The following is a 21,612-nucleotide window of genomic DNA, read 5'->3' as shown; positions in this document are numbered from 1 at the left end:
ATCACAGCCACGGTTTTATTATAATTCTTAGCTGAATCAACAAATATTCTGCCTCTACAAAATATGATACGACTTTATTGACAGGGGAAATTCACATGTTACAGCAGTGCAGGAAACAAGGTAATAGAATACACATTACAGTATCAGGCTACATGACCTGACTGAGAGTAGTAAAAATACAAAGTGTGTGCAACATATGTGCAGAAGTAATGGTTCTTTAAATATTGGAGTGTGCAGAATGAATTTTAGGAGTCTCGAAACCTGATGAAAGAAGCTGCTCTGTAGTCTGTTGTATAGTTGTATATGTAAAACTTTGCACTGCTCCAAAGCGATATAGTACTTTTTATGATGTGTTATTTGGTTCTTTGAGTCTCTATTTTCTATTTTCCAGATCTGCCTTAGAAACTTTCTCCTTAGCTGTGCTACTGACCTCTTTAACCACACTGAGATGTCTCTTTGTCCTCGACCCCAACGTCCAGGCTTGGCTACGAGTGTTCAGTCGCCACAGGCAGCCCTGAAATCTGAATTTTTCCGTTCCATATGTTTTTCTCTTTTTATCTGTCAGAACTCATATTCCTAGTATTCCTAATATACCTAATGTTTTATTTCTAAATGATGAACGATTAATTAATGTAACCAAATCTCAAAGAACATGTCTGACAGCAGCTGAAAAGTTATTAGTATTAAGGTGGAAGTCCCTCCAGATTACTCAATGAATTCTTTTTTTTTTTGTCATTTAAGTTTTTATTCAATTTCTTTTATGTCAAACATCATACAAAATACATCAATCTTCAACACAAACAAATCAACCATATTAAACAAAATATGCATATACATATAAATATACATACACAAATCCCAGCCCATAAACAGATCTCCCAACACTAAACACTGTGTCCACAAAAAGAGTATATGATAATGTATATACACACGAGTCGTCCTCCCCTCACGTGTTATAGGAACCTATTCCCCTCTTATATGATTCAGAAAATGACCCCAGACCTAATCTTTGTTCAGTATTACAGATGTACAGATCTAACCTACAGTATTGCTGTTGTTAGATATCCTATTTGTTTGTGTCTTTAAATTACTCCCTATTGATTTATTTAACCATTCAGAAAAGCCAACTGCATTAAAAACATTTAAACATTTGAGACAGTTTTTTTAAAAGTTTTTTTATTTATTTAATGAAGTTCTCCAACATTGTTGAGATTAAACACGACTGAATTGTACGATATTTTTAGAGGATAGAATAAACGTTACACAGTCAGACCTATAGGTTTGGTTTTCAAGCCTGAAGATGTAATTTAAATGCAGACACACATGGGGGCAGTCTTAAAACTGTATTCATAAACCTGACAGGACAGAGGAAACTCTCCAGAGGAAATAGTATTAAACTTCTGTTCTGAAATAAAAAAATGTAGGTAGATCAGATGGAGCTCAAGATTTATCAGGAGGACTGCTGTGTGTATATATATATATATATATATATATATATATATATATATATATATATATATATATATATATATATATATATATATATATATATATATATATATATATATATATATATATATATATATATATTAAGGATATTTACACCATCTAGTGGACAGATGGGAAAATACAAAAAAATGATCCATAAAATATTTTTCCTGACGAGTCTTAAAGTTGCAGATGAACACTCTTTCCAAACAAATCTTCAGATATCTAGACAGGAAGTTATGATGAATAATAATGAACACCATAACACATCTACAGAGAGCTGTAGCGGAACGTTTCAACCAGTGGTCTGTGTTTCCCCACGGAAGAGTTATTAGACTGTACCCACGTTGCATGTGTTGGTGTTGACTGTTACTGTGTATTATTTCAGGCAGTCGCTTTAGTCCGGAGATACAGCCATGTCCTCGGCGGAGGTAGTTCTGGGTTTCCTGGAAGACGCGGAGCCGTGGCGGCTTCGCTCGCCGCAGTTTCCCAGTAAAGTCGGGGGGAAGCCGGCGTGGCTCTCCCAGCGAGGCCTACCCTCACTGTCCGGGCTGGAGTGTGACATATGCCGCCTGCCTCTGGCCTTTCTGCTGCAGGTCAGTGGCCCAGAGCAGGGAGGGAGACTGGGCTCAGACGGACTAACCGTCTTTTAATTAGTCATTATAGTGAGGGAGTGGTTAAAGTGCAAAGAGAGACAGTGATAATGTCATTATGGAGCGGCTCCATACACAATACATACTGTAACTGCTGGTTTCACGATAAGTGTATATCTTCTCAGTCACAGTTGAAAACCTATATGTATATTGGCTTCGACGTTGAAATTAAATGAGCACTTGATGAGAGAGTCAGTAATGCAGATTATAAAGCTTTGAATTAATGCTCAAGGAAACAGATGTCTATGTTTGATACTGACTTCAAGATCCAAAGGAACATTTGAGGGTGGGATTTAAAATGTGAGGTAAACCCCTTATGAAAGTTATTTTCTGTTTACTTTTGTGTCATCTGAAACTGTGTTACATTTCACACAACTTCATAAACCAAATCCAGACTTAACTATTAAGGCTGGATCACTTAAGTGCAATTTACAACATCCGCTCACTACCTAAAGCAGACCTTAAGCCTTTGGACCATATTCAGTTTCACGGAGAAGCAACAGAGGAGAGAGCCCTCTCCCAGTACAGACAATCATGCAGTGGATGTCACATATACAGGAGAGATCTACAGTAGTGACTCTTCTCCTCTCTGCTGCAGGTGTACGCACCCATTTCTGGTCAGGACAGAAGTTTCCACAGAACTTTGTTTCTGTTCTGCTGCAAAACTCCTGAGTGCTACACACGTAACGACAGCCGCTGTATGAAAGGTACCTCCTTTTCTCACTTTGACACCTCGCTCAACATCTTCAGTCTTTGCTCGCTTTTCTTTTCCTTCTTCTTTCCTTTTCTCTCTCTACACATTTTTTAAATCACTTCTTATCTGTTTTTGGAGCATTTGCTTGATTTTTTAATAGCCTAAATGCATTTTCATTACATTTCCTGTCTTCTTTTTCATCAGTATTCAGAAGTCAGCTGCCTAGAAAGAATGAGTTCTACCCCTACGATCCACCACCAGGTTTGTACATTTAACAGGATGTATGTAAATGTGATTTTTTTTTTTCCTCACCTATTCAAGATGTTGATGTTAGCCATGTCTGAACAGACTGATATATCCTGGTTGAGTGCTTGTTCAAAAGTACTCAGTTCACAGTAGTGCTGTCGACCTGCAGTAACTGTTAGCTGCTGATCAACATGTGTTTTCTAAGGTTGAGCTGAGTGGTGTCATTTATCACACTTATATAAACATTGATATAATATGAAAGGACATATTGAATTTGCCAAATAATTTTCGAACTTGTGAAACTGGACTGTTTGTTTTATCTGCAGGGATTCATTTTGCAATTATATAGGATCATATTTGTCTGTTTTTACGTAATTGAACTGTAGTTTGGTTTTGGTGTGAAAACATTTGTAATGATCAAGAAGAACACATCGCTGAATCATTTAAGTAAGTAGTGTAGTGGGTGCCATATCTATAAAATTCTGATAAACCTGATCAAGTCCAGGGCCTGTTCTTACTGGATCTTATTAGTATTTTCATCATTTTGACTCCATCTGTGAGTCATAAAACAGCAGTTATAGCTAACTTACAGATTTAGACTTTCTTTGTTTTAATGGTTTTTTTTCTTTCTCTCCTCAGAGGATGAACCCCCCCGCGATCTCGAGAAAGACCACAGTGTGCTGCCTGTCTATGGAGTTAAACTGTGCTGGGTGTGTGGTTGCCCTGGCAACAAAGCCTGCTCCCGCTGTCATGCTGTAACCTACTGTGGAAAACACCACCAGACCCTCCACTGGAAACACGCACACAAGAAGGAGTGTTGCAGCCCGGGTGAGTGTGTGTGTGTGTGTGTGTGTGTGTGTGTGTGTGTGTGTGTGTGTGTGTGTGTGTGTGTGTGTGTGTCTGTGTGTGTGTGTGTGTGTGTGTGTGTGTGTGTGTGTGTGTGTGTGTGTGTGTGTGTGTGTGTGTGTGTGTGTGTGTGTGTGTTGCTACAGTAAGAAAAGCAGTGGTAATGTGAGAGCTTGTGTTTTCTTTCTTAAATAATCCTTATTTGTTTTGTCTGTCTCTCTATGTATAGAAGCGACTCTTGTCACAGCCTCTCCCTGCATCTTCCCTGAGTCTGAGCTGGTCACTGAGCCTGAGGAAGAGGAAGAGGAGAAGGAGGCTGAAGGAGAAGAGCAGACGGCCAATGCTCAGAGTGAAGATTGTCCCTCCTTAGAAGAAAGTAAGCTTTACTTTATGTCGGTCTAACTTTCAGAAAAATATTCAGATGTATGGTTTTAGTACTATTCTGACAACTACAAAACACAATGTTCATCAATATGAAAAATAAACATACTTCTCTTCCATTTCTAAAGCCCTGGCAGAGACAGACCTAGAGGAGATGGCTATGCATGAGACTGAAGATAACAAAGTCTTCCAGCGGTTTAAAAAGAAAATCGCACCAGAGCCACACCAGGTTAAAAAAAAAAAAAAAGACTTGAACCAATCAATGTAATCGAGATCTTGAAGTCTTTCCTCTCACTGGTGATGTAAAGTCATAAAAAACCCACACTGATGTTTTTTCCATCTCATTGCTGTGTCATGCTTAGGTGTTGCGTTACAGTCGAGGAGGCTCTCCCTTGTGGGTCTCTTCCACGCACATCCCTTCAGATCAGGACATCCCAGCATGCATCTGTGGCGCCAAGAGGACTTATGAGTTTCAGGTTTGTTGTTTGACACTCAGTAATCCAACATCTTATGTATGTTTCCTTTCTTTTTTTCTCCTTCCCAACTTCACCTCCTCTTGTTCACCTTTCAGTACAGTTGTGCTGTCTTGTACAAGTATATGACGTTGTGTGTGCATGTTGGTGAATTTATGATCTTTGTAGATACAATTGTTTCACTATGTTAAAAAATCTGTACATAAGGTTAGTGAGCCGTTAAAAAACACTTGCTTAATAAATGTGTGTCTGTCTTTCTAGGTGATGCCCCAGCTGTTGAACAGTCTGTGTGTGGACTCCACAGGAGCCAGTATCGACTGGGGGACCCTGGCTGTCTACACATGCTCCGTCAGTTGTAACCATGACGACGAGTACTGCCCTGAGTTCGTTTGGAAGCAGGACTTCAGCTCAGATCAACAAACACAGATTAAACAGTCATAATATCTCTGTTATGGTGGACAGAGTCTTAAGATGCTCAAACAGTTTGTTAAAACTTGGACTCAGCAGTGACGATCACACTTGAAGTGACTTAACTTCCCAAGAAGTGGACTCGACATGTTCTACTGCTCATGTATGTGACTGATGAGACATGGATCTGTTGTTAACATCAGTAGCCAGGTTTTTCTGACTGGTGAGAACGTGTTTCCTGGGTTATTTCCATTCCCAGCCCTGCATACTGTTCGTACAAGACATCATGGTCAGTAAAACTAAGAACATAATAGTTCTTAGAACATAATAGTTTTTAGTTTTACGTGCCTTATGATCACGTAAAACTAAGAACATAATAGTTCTTGGTTTTACGTACCTTATGATCACATCATTAAACTTTTTTTTTTTTTTAAGATTTTTTCGGCACAGACGCCTTTATTTAACAGCAGACAGACAGGAAACATGGGAGAGAGAGGGGGTTTGACATGCAGCAAAGGACTACCGGCCGGGATTCGAACCCAGGTCGGCTGCGTATGTGACATACCACTCGACCACCTGCGCGGCCGACACATCATTAAACTTTAATCAATTTTGTCTAAATCAGCATTCATCGGATTTTCCGTCAGACAGAAAATGTACCCAAAGCTCCACTGAAGTGTTGTGAGGCCCTCTTGATGTTTGTTTTAAAAAACTTATATATATATATATATGCATATATACAGATACGTTCATATTTGGACACTGACACAAGTTTTATTTGACCTGTTTACCAAAACATATTCAAGTTAAGTTATATAAATGATATGGGTTTAGAGGGCAAATTAAGTGGTATAAACTGTGCTTATACCAATTTTTCATGTCACAGAAAGATCAGCTGTGTTACATGAAAAATCAAATTACACTTACGTAAAGACAAACAGTCAAATATTAAGTTTAAATACAGGCTGTGTTTTTACAGCTTTAATCTGAAGCCTTTACTTTTTTTACATTCAGGCTGGGCGAAAAGAGAGCAGTTATTGTGTCAGTGAATGAGAGGTAGAAAAATACTACACCACTGTCTCTGACCTTAAAGCCACAGCTGTTCAATGTTCAAATTCAATAAACAACCTCCAGTATACAATATCAAAGTTTGACTTTCATTTTTGCTTTTTTAAATAAAAAGTTGACATATTTACGAAATGATGACGTCTTTTTCAAAATGTTATATTTCTCTCTGTAGATAAATACTGACTCAATTATAAGATAGTAAATATCAACTTAATTCAAAGGGGCTTTGTTGGCATGGGGAATATGTGTTTACATTGCCAAAGCAGGTGTGAAATAATTCAGTCTGTCTTCTCTGGGGAGTGTGGTTTTCCTGTGGTGGTCATGATCAAGTTTCGGATCTGCCACTGAGTATTCTCTGTTTAGGACCAAATGGCACTCCAGTTTGCTCTGATCTTTCCAATCAGTCAAACGTTTTTCTTTCTGCTTTCTTAATCTAATAGTCCCAGAACTAGCTGAGGGGGCTTCTGTCTGGGGGCCTCATCAGGGTCCCTTTCTTTTAGGTGATTATAAACTTTAAATGCTCTCTTTTGATTTTTTATAATTAGTGATTATCATCCTAATTCTGCATGTATGCATTATTCGGAGTTTGGATTTACAGTTGTCCTATTTAGCAAAAGCTTGGTTGGTGAGTAAAAATATCTGAGTTCACTGGAAAAATACAAGAAGCAGCTTGAACCAGAGAGCCAGTATGTACACATTTATTAATGCACAGTGCAGCACATTAACAAATTAAGAATAAACAGAATTGCATTTGGACAGGACAGGAGTTTCTGGTCTTCAGGCCTCTGCTAAACTCAGAATCACAGAAAAAACCTTGTTTCTCCTGCCAACACAGACGCCAGGTGGCAGATACACAGATGATGAAGCTGCCTTAAAAACATGTTAGCCAAATGCATTTTTCCAGCCAAATCTTTGAATTTGTAACTGCTCCAGTTTTTAGGGATGTGCCAAGTAGAAATGTGTGACACACAAGCACACATACAAGTGCCCACGATATAAACATCGAGCATCATTATAAAATAATTCTGGAAGTAATAACTTTTAAATATTGTTTTAAATGGCCAAAATATACACAAGAAAGCTTAAAAACAAAACAAATATGGCAACATGATGCATAGTTCACCTGCCATCATACTGTCTTTTAGTGCTACTGAAGTTAAGATGCAACATCTGATTTTAAGATTTATAAACCACCTTATTTTAATTCAAGTAAAAGAAGATGCTGTTTACTTCAAGTTGTCTTTCTTCACATTTTAGTTTTGGTTGAAATTGTCTAAAATCCTGATCTTCATTCTTGCTGAGCATCATCACTTTAATCAAGGTTGGATTCAATTTTAAATAGAGAAGTTTAACCATTAGCACACTCATGTTTGAAATTACAGCATCTAAACCGTGTAAAAAAGAAAATCCTTGTTTGAACTTGAAACCGATTCCATCTCTGCTAAAGATTACAGTACAAAGAAATTAAGTCTCAGCAACCCAGACCAAGTGATACAAACCTTGATGAACAAACCAACTTGGTGAGAATTTTAAAAAGGTGCAGTTTGTAGAATTTAGTGACATTCTCATTTTAACGTGATTAAACACAAATTAAAACTATACTTATAAATATTATATTCCATTTCTGTCAAGTCCGCACTGCTGGATGTCACTAATTTCTACACACTGCATCTTTTATTTAATAAGCATCTAACTTCACTTAAAGCTATATGGTTTCATGTCAGTTTTTGAATTTTAAGGAAAATCCACATCCAGCATCAACGAAATCAGGACTTAGCTGAACCCAGTTCCAACTGATTTTCATTACAAAGTAAAGAGGACAAAAGGCAGACTGATGTGTGCTGGGATAAAAAGCCTCCTTAAAACGCTGAACTAAAATCTTACCAAATACTGTTATTAGGAATGTGAGGCTAACGGACCTGAATGCATATTGCTTCAACTGGGGGACTGAGCAGACAATTATAAAATACAATATACAAAACTATTTAAAACTGCTTAAAATAAAAACAATAGACAGTCAGGAATTGACTGTCTCTCTTCTAATCAGCGTTTTTTACATTTCTTACAGTCTTATGTACAATCAGGGATGTGATCAATCGTCAACATAAAAAGCCAAAAAATTGTGTGCGGAAATCAGTCGGAAATAAATGGAGCTGTGTCTGCTACCATACCATCATGTGAGATCTGAACAGAGGAACAGAAACTTATAAAAAAAAATGTGTTTCCCAAAAAATCTGAAACACTGGAGGGCAGAGGAAAAAAAGAAAAAGAAAAAAAAAGATGAATCACATCCCTGTGCAACAGCCCTTCGAGCAGTCCACTTATGGTTGCCAACATATTATGCCACTTCCATATGAGTTTTAAAAAAAGGAGAGTAAAAAGAGACGAGGGAAGGGGGTGGTAAAAGAAGGAGCTGCAGGTTCTACGTTGTCTTGCGGAAGCCTTTCAAGATGGGGTAGATGTTTTCAAACGCTTCATAGATCTCTGCTCTCACCTTTGCACCTTGACACAAACAACACAGACATCAGTGACTTCACTTAGTTACACTTTCATAACAGTGACAGAAAAAAATCATCATCATCGTACATATTAAAACAGCATAATCCATTTCTATTAGATAATACTTTAATTGTCGTTTGAGGAATCTGATACATTTTGGGGTTTTGGGTTTCAGGTTATTAATGTGATACTATCCTTGCAGCAGGGATTACCTACATTGTCTCTTAAGGACAAAATACAACCATTTCTATGGGAAATGAAGATACTATCTACCATCATCATATATGTTTGGGATTAGGACATCATAACCATCGTTCAAGTTGATCCATTAACAGGAGAGAAGATCTTACCTGTTAGTACGACTTTCCCAGAAACAAAGATAAGCAGGACGATTCTGGGTTTGATCATTCTGTAAATCAGTCCTGGAAACAGCTCTGGTTCATAGCTACAACAGACAAGTTTATTTTAATCATTACAGGAATTAGTTTAATCCCCCCAAAAATCTCAACCAATTCCAAATGTAAGTTCTCAGATGAGAACCTTGATGTGAGAGAAATTTACTTTTATTCAGTTTTATTACACCAAACGATTTTTTAGTCCATTAAAATATCAATCACCATTTCACAAGTCCAATGTGACCTCTACAAATGTCTTGTTGTTTCACTACCAGCAGTCCACAACCCAAAATATTTAGTTTACTGACTGAGAAGACTAAACAAACCAAAAAATATTCACATTTGAGAAACTGGAATCAGAAAATGTAGACTTTTTTTTTTAAACAAATGATTAAAAGATAGATACAAAGATCATATCAAAATAGTTGGGGGTTAATTTAACAGTTGGCAACTAATTGATTAATCAGCTAACTGTTGCAGCTCAAGCAAAGGGGGAAGTCAGTTTATTTGTATTGATAATAATAAACCAACATGATCCTTTCCATCTGTGACACATCATGAATTCTCATAACACAGGCATCATGTTGGTAGTTTGTAAAAGCATGAACAAGTAAACGTGGCTTTTATGTGCACATTGCAATCAACAAAATGAACTGACCTGCTGAACTGTTGATGTGTGAGGACTAATCCCTCCAGTCGAATGGGGAACTTCACATCGCAGCTGCCCACCATGTTCTGTATCTTAAAGTCCAGGAACTTGGCAGGAAAGCCGAGTTTCTGCACCACACGAGCGTATTTTCTGGCGGCTAACCTCGACTGCTCCTCACTGGGGAGGCAGAGGCAAGAAAGCAATACAAGAAACATTTTCCTCTTCTTACATGAGTAAGAAAAGGAAAGAAAATAATAAAACAAAGCATTTTTATTGAGATAGTAAAGACCTCAGATGGATACAGTTGTTAAACAGGTTTGTTGTCCACACTAAAGAAAGCGTTCCAGTCAAATAGTGGCTTTGATTATGACGTTTAGCAAAAGAAAGTTCATCCTTGTCTATAAAAGTTATATGCTGACCTCTTTGCTCCAGTGCAGACCATCTTGCCGGAGCTGAAGATGAGAGCAGTGGTCCTGGGTTCTCGTATTCTCATGATGACAGCAGCAAAACGCTAAAAGACAGACAGAGAGACAGCAAGAGTTAGAAAGAGTGGGGGTATCATTTCCTTTTTTGTTGTTGTTGATATTTCTCATGTTTAAGTGCAAATTTTGGGATGACGATGCTGCCACAAGAATGACCAGGGGACTCATCAGACTCATCTCTATTAAAATCACAACAACAAAACCACCCAATTTGGCCACGCGGTCAAACATTTCTGGACCACGATGTTGTCTAAAGAGGAAAAAAAGGCACAGTATTGAGCAACATAAAGCTGATCACAGTAATGTGCAGCAGTCTCACCTTTGGGTTATACTCGGCATTCCTGGCTCTCAAGGCAATGGTCTTCAAGTCTAGTTTACAGCCCAGATTTACAGTAGATACTATGTTTCTAACAGTAAGAAAAAGCAAAGAGATCCAAGTAAGAGACATAAATGGAAACTTTTCAAGTTAGTAAGTCAGAATAAAGTTAAATATTGGCCACAAACTAAAAAATATTCAAAATCAAGCACATGTCAACTGTGTTCATGTTTGGAATCTAAATTAATTGAATTCATCTTGAACATAATTTTAGAATATGGGTTAAACCATACCAAAAGGTTAAACTAAAACTGTTACCATTAGCTAGATGATGATGATGAAGATTTCAAAGAGCGATGCATATAAAAATTGGGATGAAATTATACTTTTACAGTTGTGCATTGAATATGAAACATACTGTAGCTGTGGTACTATTCCAGAGCTCTCTGAGGCTGGCGTGGCCGGTGTGATCGGGGTCATGGGGGTCAGTGGAGTGTTGTAGGGGTGTAGTGGTGTGTTCCCCGGCAGTGCTGTGGTGGTTGAGCCTGCTACTGTCTGGGAATGAAAAAGTTGAGGGGTCTGCCCTGATGTACTTGGAAGGCCTGGAAAACAGGGAAAAACATGTTTTTCAAAATAAACGCCCATATTGTCTACTCAGATAATAAATATTTTGACTATTTTCTTAGAGAGAAAGGGGTAAACAATTCTAACGGTCGTCTGTGAAGCCTGTCAGTTGTTAGGTTTACTTGAACAGAATGAACTCAAAATGAGTTCATATTATGGGGATGAAAGGAAAGAAGAGGAAGAGTATGGCAGTGAGTGTTGTACCTGCGTTAGCCTGCTGTGCCTGTTGCTGCTGTTGTTGTCTCTGCTGTTCCTCCAGTATCGACAGACTGTTGGTGTTCTGGACAGGCTGGGGTGTCAGGCCTGACCCATATGGCATCATGGGACTGAAAATAGGCATTCCTGGTGTCATGGCACCCTGCAAAAGAACCCAGCACATCAGGACCGAGTCATATTAGGTCATGCTAAAGTTCACCATAATCACAGTGTTTTTCTACTTTTTTTACTGAATAAAATAAAAACTTGAGTCAATTTAAAGAAGCATCAACTATCTGAGTGTCCAAAAGGCTCACTGCACCCTCTCTACCAAAAATGGTTAATTTGAAATCACTCATTTTTTCAGTAGCAGCTCAAGACATTCTTTTTTGGAAGTGATAAAATCCTTTGGTGAGAGCTGCAAGTATACTGTAAACTCAGAGCAGCACACAGCTTGTTTATGCATTCATCAATGTAATAGTAGATATTTCAATGGTTGAATGGGGAAACTATTTCAATAAATTATACATCTATATTCATAGGTTAAGTAGATTTCTAAGTTATTCAAGTATCAATAAAATCCATAGACAATATTTGCACCTTACCACTAAGAAAAATCTACCTGACTGGTACTAATGTACAGGGTACTATAACATATATATACATATACATTTTAACGTCAAGGAGGCAAATCGTTTTTGAAGAATGGAAGAGAATTCATACAAAAGGTTCATTTTGTTACCTGTCAAATACTATTTTGGTTATGCACATAATGCTGTTTTCGTTACATTGTCTTCTTCCAGCGAATTTTGAATATAATTGTTTAATGTGTATTAACTTTAAATCTAACATAGGGATGACATCTCTAAATTCACTTTAGACTTTAAACTGAGAGCTTGAGTGGATACATCTGACCCTACATTCAGGGCAAGTTCGCGCTCTTCAACTCAAGGGTGAGTTATGATGAGGTGCCCCTCAATCAGATGAAGACAAGCTCCTTCGTTGTTTCACTGTGTGTCAGAATACTACAATGTTATTTAAAACACTGCAGAAGCTTGAGCAGAGTTTCACTCCCAGCTGTCACAGACGGATGTTGTCTGTGAGCTCCTCAACATGATCATAAATGAAATGTTGTGAAACATGCTTAGCAAAACTGGCCAGGGACTTTAATCATTTTAAAATCTCTTACACATAAAATACTTAAAACCTACCTGCGGGGAGGCCAGCCCCTGAAAGCCTGGTATGCTGTTGTTCTGGTCCATCTCTTCAGGTCTGTTCACTGCCACCCAGGAGGCAGAAAAACGGGACACACAGACCGGGTACGAGCCTCACAGCTGAGTCCACAGTCCTGTTCACAGGAGGAAAACACTGCACACTGCCCCCTTCGTGTTTCCTCTCTGACAGCTATGTCCTGCATGAAAAGATGGACGGAGCCGATGTTCAAACATACATTTGTGACATTTATATCTAGCTGTACAACAATAAAAACGACCGAGGAGTCAGCAGACGACATAACCCCGGATCAGCTGCAGCGGTGGCGCGAACATAGCCGCAGCTCTGCTAACTACATTTAGCTTCAGCTTCCCTACACTTATCATTTATTGCAGTGACTACTCCTTCATTTAGTTTAGCATGCAGGACGCAAGTGACCACAAACCTATCTGTACACCGGCCTGCTCCTATGAAGTCTTCACAGTCTCGAAAATACACCAGCAGCATACGAGGCTTGCTCAAGTTAGCCGCCGAGCTAATGTTAGCAGTATGAGCTAACGTGAACCGGTTATTTTAACGTGCTGTGAAATAAAACTGAATATCTATGTGCTTTAAAAGCTGCAAATAACTGAGAGGTTCATCGCTGCATCACAAGATATTATATCTTAACTTACAGTCAAACTCTGCCAGATAGTATGCACACGAGCACAGCTCTATTAGGCTCGTGAACGTCGATTACTTCCTCTTTTTTGCTCTCATTTCCTTCCTCCTCTTCTTTTGTCGTTTAATTGAGCTTTTAGGAGCTTTACTGCCACCTGCTGGACTTAAGTGTGGACCAGAGCAGTTACAGTACCACTACATGAAGTCTGCAAACACCACCTGAACGTTTCTCCAATATCTAGAGTCATGTAATTTTATGAGCATGTCTCTACAAAACAGCACATTAGAAATAGAAAGAAGATTAAAAAAGAGAAGAAAATGGAATTGAAAATGACTAAATCAATATATAAAACAACAAACGAGTTAAATAAAGACAAAAAAGAAAAGTTGGCAAACTTACATTTATTAATATGAAATGTGGTTATTTATTTATTTATTAAAACCTTTACTCCCCAGTTGTAAACTTGTTGTAAACTGTGTTTTAATAAAGCTGTTTGAAAAAAAAAAGAAGGACGGCACGTGCCATCAAACTTATTATTATTATTATTTAGTTTAATTTCATCAAGTATACACTTAGTTTATACTTATTTCAATAAATCTGTTTAAAAATACAACAAATACAATTTAGAAAAAATAAAAAAGATATATATAATTTAAAGCCGGCCGGCCGGATGTAGACGCTTCATTTCCGTGCCAGAGTCTGAGGCAAACAGAGGGAAAGATGGCGTCGCTGAGTGACAAGTCAGTTTGGGACGAGGTGGAGGATGGCATCGGAGAAGAAGTGTTAAAAATGTCCACAGAGGAGATAGTCCAGCGGACTCGACTCCTCGACAGTGAGATAAAGATCATGAAGAGCGAGGTGCTGCGGGTGACCCACGAGCTGCAGGCCATGAAGGATAAAATCAAAGAAAACACGGAGAAGATCAAAGTGAACAAAACGCTACCCTACCTGGTCTCCAACGTCATCGAGCTGTTGGACGTGGACCCCAACGACCAGGAGGAGGATGGGGCCAATGTTGACCTGGACTCCCAGAGAAAAGGAAAGTGCGCAGTCATCAAGACGTCTACCCGGCAGACCTACTTCCTGCCGGTCATCGGTCTGGTGGACGCGGAGAAGCTGAAGCCTGGAGACCTGGTAGGTGTCAACAAAGATTCCTACCTGATCTTGGAGACCCTCCCGACTGAGTACGACTCCAGGGTGAAGGCCATGGAGGTGGACGAGCGCCCCACAGAGCAGTACAGCGACATAGGTGGTCTGGATAAGCAGATCCAGGAGCTGGTGGAGGCCATAGTGCTGCCCATGAACCACAAGGAGAAGTTTGAGAACCTGGGCATCCAGCCACCTAAAGGAGTCCTGATGTACGGACCACCCGGGACAGGGAAGACCCTCCTGGCCAGAGCCTGCGCTGCCCAGACCAAAGCCACCTTCCTGAAGCTGGCCGGCCCGCAACTGGTCCAGATGTTCATCGGAGATGGAGCCAAGCTGGTGAGAGACGCCTTCGCCCTGGCCAAGGAGAAGGCCCCCTCCATCATCTTCATTGATGAACTGGACGCCATCGGCACCAAGAGGTTCGACAGCGAAAAGGCAGGAGACCGAGAGGTGCAGAGGACCATGCTGGAGCTGCTCAACCAGCTGGATGGGTTTCAGCCCAACATGCAGGTCAAGGTGAGGCTGCGGACCGCCGTTACACCTCCTCACACACACACACACAACGCTGGAGTCAGTATCTGATTCATCCACTTTTAATTTGAACAGAATCTAAACATCAATAAGACAGACTGGTGTACACATTTTCTATTGATATACATAGTTTCTGAATTCTGTATCATTTTAACTTTTTGTGGATTTGTGTTACACAGTAATGTGGCCTGGATTAACTCTAACCCCTGTACTGTACTTTCCAGAAGAAACCAGACTCAATAATTGCTCTGTAGAGTTAATTCAGACAAGACTGTTCACCACAAGTCACAAAAAGCTGAAACAATACAGAATTCAGAAGATGGTGTCTTGTAATGCAGCCTTTAATATGAGGATCAGGGTACATCTGCCACTAAAAGCTTACACATCTAATGTCAGATTACAGTATCTGTAACACGACGTTACTTTATGATAACCTCTAAATAATGATTTCCTATTCTAACACTGCTGCAATATCAGAGAAAAGCACTATTATTGGTACATTTTCTCAGTCTACACTTAATGTGCACACACATTTTAAAACTACATTCAGAATTGTTGAAAACGGAGAACTCAGTATTCTTAATTTTTAGATTCTGGACAACTAAGATTTTCTTTTTCTAGCAGACTGAACAGAGACAGGAAGCTGTTTTTTTCATATGTACCGATTCTAAGTGGACACAAAAGAACAATGATATTACACACAGTTCAAATTGCCATGAAATACGGACACAAGAGGGTGCAGATGTTTTCAAAACATATACTAACTTAAAACATGTTTATACAAATAAGTACAAAAAATGACTTCTCATCATCTTATTCACCTCAACGGCTTCCAGTGTTAAGTTTTCAGTATAGCATTTTAACTACAGTGATATTGTTCCTATTTTTTAGGTGATTGCTGCCACCAACAGAGTGGACATCTTGGACCCTGCGCTGCTCCGCTCAGGTCGTCTTGACAGGAAGATCGAGTTCCCCATGCCAAACGAAGAGGCCAGGGCTCGCATCATGCAGATTCACTCCCGCAAGATGAACGTCAGTCCCGATGTCAACTACGAAGAGCTGGCCCGCTGCACTGATGACTTCAACGGAGCCCAGTGCAAGGCTGTGTGTGTGGAGGCCGGTATGATCGCGCTGCGCCGCGGGGCCACAGAGCTGAACCACGAGGATTACATGGAGGGAATCCTTGAGGTCCAGGCCAAGAAGAAGGCCAACCTGCAATACTACGCCTGAGGACACTACATGTGTCTGTTTGTGTGTGAGAGTCTTTGATTATTAAAACAGTTGTAGAGATAACACTTGTTACAGTTGCTGATTAATTTGGCTTAATAAAAGGAAATAAATTCTCAGAATTGAGTGTTGTTGTGTTTCCTCCTAAACATGGAAGATGTTGGTTGGTTTTACGTGGTGCAGAATGATCTTACATAGGGCTGCAACTATTATTATTTATTATTATTAATGTAACAATTATTTCATCAATTAATCGATGCCATATGTGCTTAAAATCCATAAAATGTCAAAGCTCATGGTTACTGTTTATTATTAAAGAGAAGTATGAAAACCAGAAAATATTCACATTTCGGATGTTAGTACAAGTGATTTTTCTTCCATCATCTTCAGTAAAACACTGCTGAAATTATGCCATTTTCAAAATAAGTGCCTATTAAATTTCTGTTGAGTGACTAATCAATCAACTAATCGTTGCAGCTCTGATTGCACAGTTGCTGTGCGATTTTATTACATTAATACTTAAATTAACAATTAATCAAGTTGGAATATATATTTTTAGTCATATTATAGGGTAAGTGAGTAAATTGTTATTTCCAAGGCAGCTGATCAGGAAAATATCTGAAATTTCAACAGTAGTTTATTTAATGGCCCTACTGGATTCACTGCGGAGTACACTAATGTACATTTATAGTATTCTACAGCACTGGTAGGAAAACTTCAACAGTCAGCTAAATATCACTGAGCCTTGATGGGATTTATATTCTTCAGTGTATCTTGAAAACAAGTTACATGCCCGTATACACATCACAAGTTATTGGTAGTAATTGTTTCCTTTTTCTCCAAACTGGAAACTTCCCTTTACAGTGAAAAAATGACACAAAGGCAAGTCTGAACAACCGGGTCTTGAGCTGCTTTATAAAGGTGTTTTGAGTCCACAGATCTTAATTTCAATTGGAGAGAGTTCTAAAGTTCATAACCTCAAAAATGTCTCCTTTAGTTTTAAGCCTCGTTCTGGGAACAACCAGCAAACCCTGATCAGAATAAAATAATCCAGTTCTTTGTATGATCATGATAAAACAGAGAAAAAGCAGGGAAGAATACTGTAAATAAGGAGTGATGTTTAAAGGTCCAAGATATCCTCCCTCCATCTCTCTTGAGCTTACATACTTAATTTCTCATCAGCTATATTGAGGTGTCGACATGTCTTTTCTTAATTTTTTAACAGCTTCACTCCTGTCAAGCAGCATTTCTGAGTGAACTGTATTTTTATAATCAAAACCCTTTTAGTTCCTAATTTTGTAGTTGGAGGCAAAAATATTCCAAGCACAAATAAAAATGTAGCAGACTTTTGATCTTGTTTGGTTTGTCTGCATCTTTCATTAAAGAAAACTGCCAAAACCAATTCTGTTTTATCTGCTGTGTAAGAAAATATTCATCACATTAATGCTGGCCTTAGGCAAATACACACAATACATGGCGCCTTTTTGGTTTTAGCTTACTGAGGTGTCAGTTAATAAGAGGGTGAGGTGTTAGTTAATAAGTTACATAACTATGACTTCAGAATTCATTACAGCTTCTGTTTATCTATGTAAAACGAATCTAAACTTGATACGTATTAATTTTCTACACCTTCATTTATGTATTAGTTGTGCTTATTTTCCTTTCCTTTTATTTCTTTTTGCTCATTAGGTCTGTCTGAACTGATGTGTCAGTGTGTGAACATGTGAAATGAACGAGAGCAGATTTTTCAATTCTTTACATTTATTAAGAATGTAAAAAGAAAAGCAGAGTATAGTATCCTCTCAAAACATCGTGGAAAGTCCAAACAGGGGCAGATTCTAGGTAAGGTGGAGCAAAGAACTTGCTTCTCAGAACAGGAGTGCTGATCCAGAATCAGGTTACCAGACTGTAACAGCAGAGATCGAAGGGAGGCCCCAATTTTAAATGAATTCAGAAAGTGAACCGATATCAAAAAAATGGAATACAAAGTTCCCTGGTTAAAGTCTGACTTAAGAGGCTACTAAAAGCCAACTTGTGGAACAACACTCCCATTTTAAGAAGCCTGATGTTAAGCGACCGAACCAGTACGGTGAATGTGGAAAGAACAGACAGAAGGAGAACAGAGACAGCGGGAAACATCGCATCTCCTCTTCAGTCCTTCCTCAGTGGTATTGTCTGCTCATTAATGCCCTCCTTAGTGATGACACAGACCCGAAGGGCGTCACCGGTGTAGACGTCTCTTTCTGCCGCCGAGATGAAGACATCTTTGACCAGCTGAACCGCCTTGTCCCGAGTCAGAGGAACATGCTGCACCCCCTCCATGTTCTTGAAACCAATCTGGAGTAATAGAGTGTGTGAAGGAGAATCAGACATGACTGCACCGTGTTCAGCTGTTATTGAGCCACTGTGAGGAAACTATGGCTGTATTGGACAACAACAGATAAGTATACATGTGTGTGTCATGTACCTGGTTGTCTAGTAGTGGTTGAAGCATTGCACTGGCTGATCCTCCAGCCTTGTAGGTGTCTCGCTGGTAGGAGCCCACTGGGTCAAAACTGTATACTGCTCCCTTGCCTACATTACAAAAAATTAGACATTATGAGCAAAAATTAACAAAGTCGAACTTTAGATAAAATGACAATACAAGCTACACACTGTCAGACAATACAGTACAATATAACACTTGCAGCCCCCTGAAATCGCCAAAGTCTAAATATACAACTGTTTACTGGCACAAATGAGTGCATATGCATACAAATTAATATATTTACTCCTGTTGATATCAGTAGCATTTAAATACTAACCCTCTTCATCCAGTCCTCCGATGATGTTGTAGACGTAGTACGGGAAGAACCTCCGGCCGTACAGGATAGTGGACAGCATAGCTGCGATGGCTCCACTGGTCATTGACTTGTTGTTCGAGTGTTTGTACATCTGTGAGAGAAGCAGGACCATTAGTTTATATGTTGTTTACTAAAAATGAAGCAACCTATAACACCAACTGTAGGTCTTGTGAAAAACAAGATTTTGGGGCAAACTTGATTTTCTGTGAAATATAGAGGAGAAATATCCATAATGTATAGAGAGATACACATTGAAATATAATTACTATGATTACTAACTATGATTAACAAAGACAGTACAGTTAGTGAGTCAGATGAATTTGATAAGTTTGAGAATGAAACTAAAGAACTTGAAACCAAGACGCCAGCTCACCTTTAGTCTGGCATCAATGATTTTAGTAAGAGTCAAGCAGTCGCCATGGAAACCACTGCAGCCGATGACAGTTGTGTCTGTCCTGTAAGAGTAAGGAAGACAAAATCAGTGACAGACAGGGCAGTAAAGTCCATAAAGTTGGATGTGATTCGTGTAGTGCTAAGTCTGTTGGGTGTCCATACAAGGTTTTCCTCTCTAATCATTCCTCCTGTTCATACTGGGTATTAAAAGATCTCCTTAAAAATGTGCTTTCAATGTAAGTGATGGGGGCCAAAATCCACAGTGTGTGAACGTTAAAGGATGTCTACTTGATTTGACTCATTTGGATGGCTGAAGATTCATATTAGCTTCAGATAAACTTACTTACACTGTAATTGCATTATGAAAGGATCGTCTAATGGTTAGTGTGAACAGGAGGAATGATTTGGGGTCCTTTTTTGAGACAGATTTGAAAAACTGTGAGCAAATCCTTTTACCTGGAACACAACAAATATAAATGATAATATCTTTATAGTTAATTTACACAGCGCTGCTAATGAACCCTTACTAATTGCATAATTAGACGGGGTATGTTATCTTTTTAAACTGCCCTTCCTCCACGGTGACGGTGCACACTTACAGCGTGTAGCACTTTGGAGAGTCCCGGCTGTGGATGGAGTATCCTTCACTCAGCCTGGTGTCAGAGGCTACGATGGCAAAGTCCTCCCCGGCCACAGCTAACACAGTCCTGAAGAAAACACAACACAGGCGGGTTCATTCATCTCCCGAAGAAGCTAACATGATGTAGAGATATTAATGTCATCTGCTAACGGAAGCTACACATCCAAAACCGAAACTGTACATTTCCACCCATTAAATATATGTTTTGTGAATATCAAAGCCAACTTATGATGGGTTATATCCTGGAAAAAATAAACACTGCCCCGCTCAAAAACTTTTCATGAACTTAACCTTTGTTTTGTTTCGGCTGTATTGCTAAGCTGGTTAGCTCGTTAGCTAACAAGCTATGTAACTAGCCAGTGGTTTAAACGGCACACTCACCCTCCGTTGAAAGCGTACGGTGAGAACCGGTGCTCTACGGGACCAGTATAATGATAATCTTTCATCTTCCCGGGGTCTCCAAAAGTCTGAGAAGAAAGCATCTTAGATAAAGAAACGCAGCGGTGTCTAAGCTTCAGCAAACTCGCTGTATCACCGCAATATGGCAGCTTCTTCTTTTCCTGGTGTGTTCAGTCTGTGAGAGAAAGGGAGAGAGCGCCCCCACTGGCTGCACGGTGACATGACAGGAACAGATCAATACTTCAACAATTCACACTGAAAAGTCAGGATATTCTTTATTGTTTCAGTTAAAATAGGAATATATCATTGCAAATAACAAATAATTACAACTGTAATCAGATGTTGTCCCTCTGGACCCCAAAATGAAGCTCTACACCATGAAGTGATCCTGCTTTTTTACTCTTTATCGTAATAGTGCTTTTTTTGTCTTCTTTTTTTATTTCAGAAAACATAGAAACCTGGTAACTTTGCAGAGACCTTACAATTAACATTATGTGGAGTTAAAACTGCTAGATTGTTTGAGATCAGTAAAAATATTGCTGGGGACCCTACAGCAACATGTGGTGGGGACATTTCTCTACCATTCATACCCAAATCTTCGCCCATAGGGCCACAAGCCTTCTATTCTGCAGCACCGGACATGTGGAGCAGCCTTCCTAACCTACTGCAACACAGACCCTACACTGCTTTAAAAAAGGCCTAAAAACCTATCAGGAAGGCTTTTTCATCTTAACTCTTCCATGTCTATAACTTTTTAATATATTATGTGTTTTTAATGCTCTAGCACTTATGAAATTCACTGTGAATGAAAAGTGAAGTACTAATTAAATGCATTATTATATTATATAATATCAGATGCAGAACAATTATGTGTTGGCCACATAATGCTTGCATACGATTTTCCTTTTTTCCATTTGCCAAACATACAGCACAAGTCAGAGGTTTGGACAGTCTTTCAAGGGAATAGGAAGATGTGTTTTCTGACAATTTATCTGTAATATTAATAAAATGAATGCTACTTGATGTTACTAGAAGTACAAATGGCTGGCAAAAATAATTCACATTATAAGCAATTCCCAGCAAATTGGTCACTCAAAAAAGGTGAAAGGACTTCAGCAGTTGATCCATCCTGTCTTTCTC

At 39.0% G+C, this 21,612-nt stretch overlaps 4 protein-coding genes across 5 annotated transcripts; 2 read left to right on the top strand and 2 right to left on the bottom strand.

Moving 5' to 3' along the window:
- The first annotated feature begins 1,855 nt into the window (after positions 1-1,855).
- pdcd2 (programmed cell death 2) lies at positions 1,856-6,461 on the top strand. 2 transcript variants are annotated; one of them, XR_009925349.1, is made up of 9 exons: positions 1,856-2,084; positions 2,740-2,848; positions 3,040-3,096; positions 3,721-3,909; positions 4,157-4,303; positions 4,437-4,537; positions 4,671-4,784; positions 5,043-5,478; positions 5,625-6,461. XR_009925349.1 is itself a non-coding variant. In XM_062421668.1 (8 exons), the coding sequence occupies exons 1-8, from the start codon at positions 1,905-1,907 to the stop codon at positions 5,220-5,222; spliced, it is 1,077 nt and encodes a 358-aa protein (XP_062277652.1). In that variant the 5' UTR covers positions 1,856-1,904; the 3' UTR covers positions 5,223-6,461. The 2 variants fall into 2 exon arrangements, 1 of the variants encoding a protein (XP_062277652.1); XM_062421668.1 differs by having other exon boundaries at positions 5,043-6,461.
- A 452-nt stretch (positions 6,462-6,913) lies between these two features.
- tbp (TATA box binding protein) lies at positions 6,914-13,356 on the bottom strand. The gene is made up of 9 exons (XM_062421662.1): positions 13,304-13,356; positions 12,629-12,828; positions 11,427-11,580; positions 11,017-11,200; positions 10,602-10,689; positions 10,220-10,311; positions 9,810-9,977; positions 9,107-9,201; positions 6,914-8,759 (listed from the first exon to the last, which is right to left on the bottom strand). The coding sequence occupies exons 2-9, from the start codon at positions 12,677-12,679 to the stop codon at positions 8,680-8,682; spliced, it is 912 nt and encodes a 303-aa protein (XP_062277646.1). The 5' UTR covers positions 12,680-12,828; positions 13,304-13,356; the 3' UTR covers positions 6,914-8,679.
- Positions 13,357-13,990: 634 nt separating this feature from the next.
- psmc3 (proteasome 26S subunit, ATPase 3) lies at positions 13,991-16,313 on the top strand. The gene is made up of 2 exons (XM_062421648.1): positions 13,991-14,955; positions 15,862-16,313. The coding sequence occupies exons 1-2, from the start codon at positions 14,011-14,013 to the stop codon at positions 16,198-16,200; spliced, it is 1,284 nt and encodes a 427-aa protein (XP_062277632.1). The 5' UTR covers positions 13,991-14,010; the 3' UTR covers positions 16,201-16,313.
- Positions 16,314-17,940: 1,627 nt separating this feature from the next.
- Positions 17,941-20,628, bottom strand: psmb1 (proteasome 20S subunit beta 1). Its single transcript, XM_062421636.1, has 6 exons — positions 20,455-20,628; positions 20,033-20,140; positions 19,414-19,495; positions 19,002-19,131; positions 18,665-18,771; positions 17,941-18,534 (listed from the first exon to the last, which is right to left on the bottom strand). Exons 1-6 carry the CDS (start codon positions 20,553-20,555, stop codon positions 18,349-18,351), a joined length of 714 nt encoding a protein of 237 aa, XP_062277620.1. The 5' UTR covers positions 20,556-20,628; the 3' UTR covers positions 17,941-18,348.
- Positions 20,629-21,612: the final 984 nt, after the last annotated feature.

Source organism: Scomber scombrus, chromosome 1 (assembly GCF_963691925.1).
Source record: "Scomber scombrus chromosome 1, fScoSco1.1, whole genome shotgun sequence".
NCBI lineage: Eukaryota > Metazoa > Chordata > Actinopteri > Scombriformes > Scombridae > Scomber > Scomber scombrus.
This window is presented reverse-complemented; position numbering and strand designations above follow the sequence as displayed.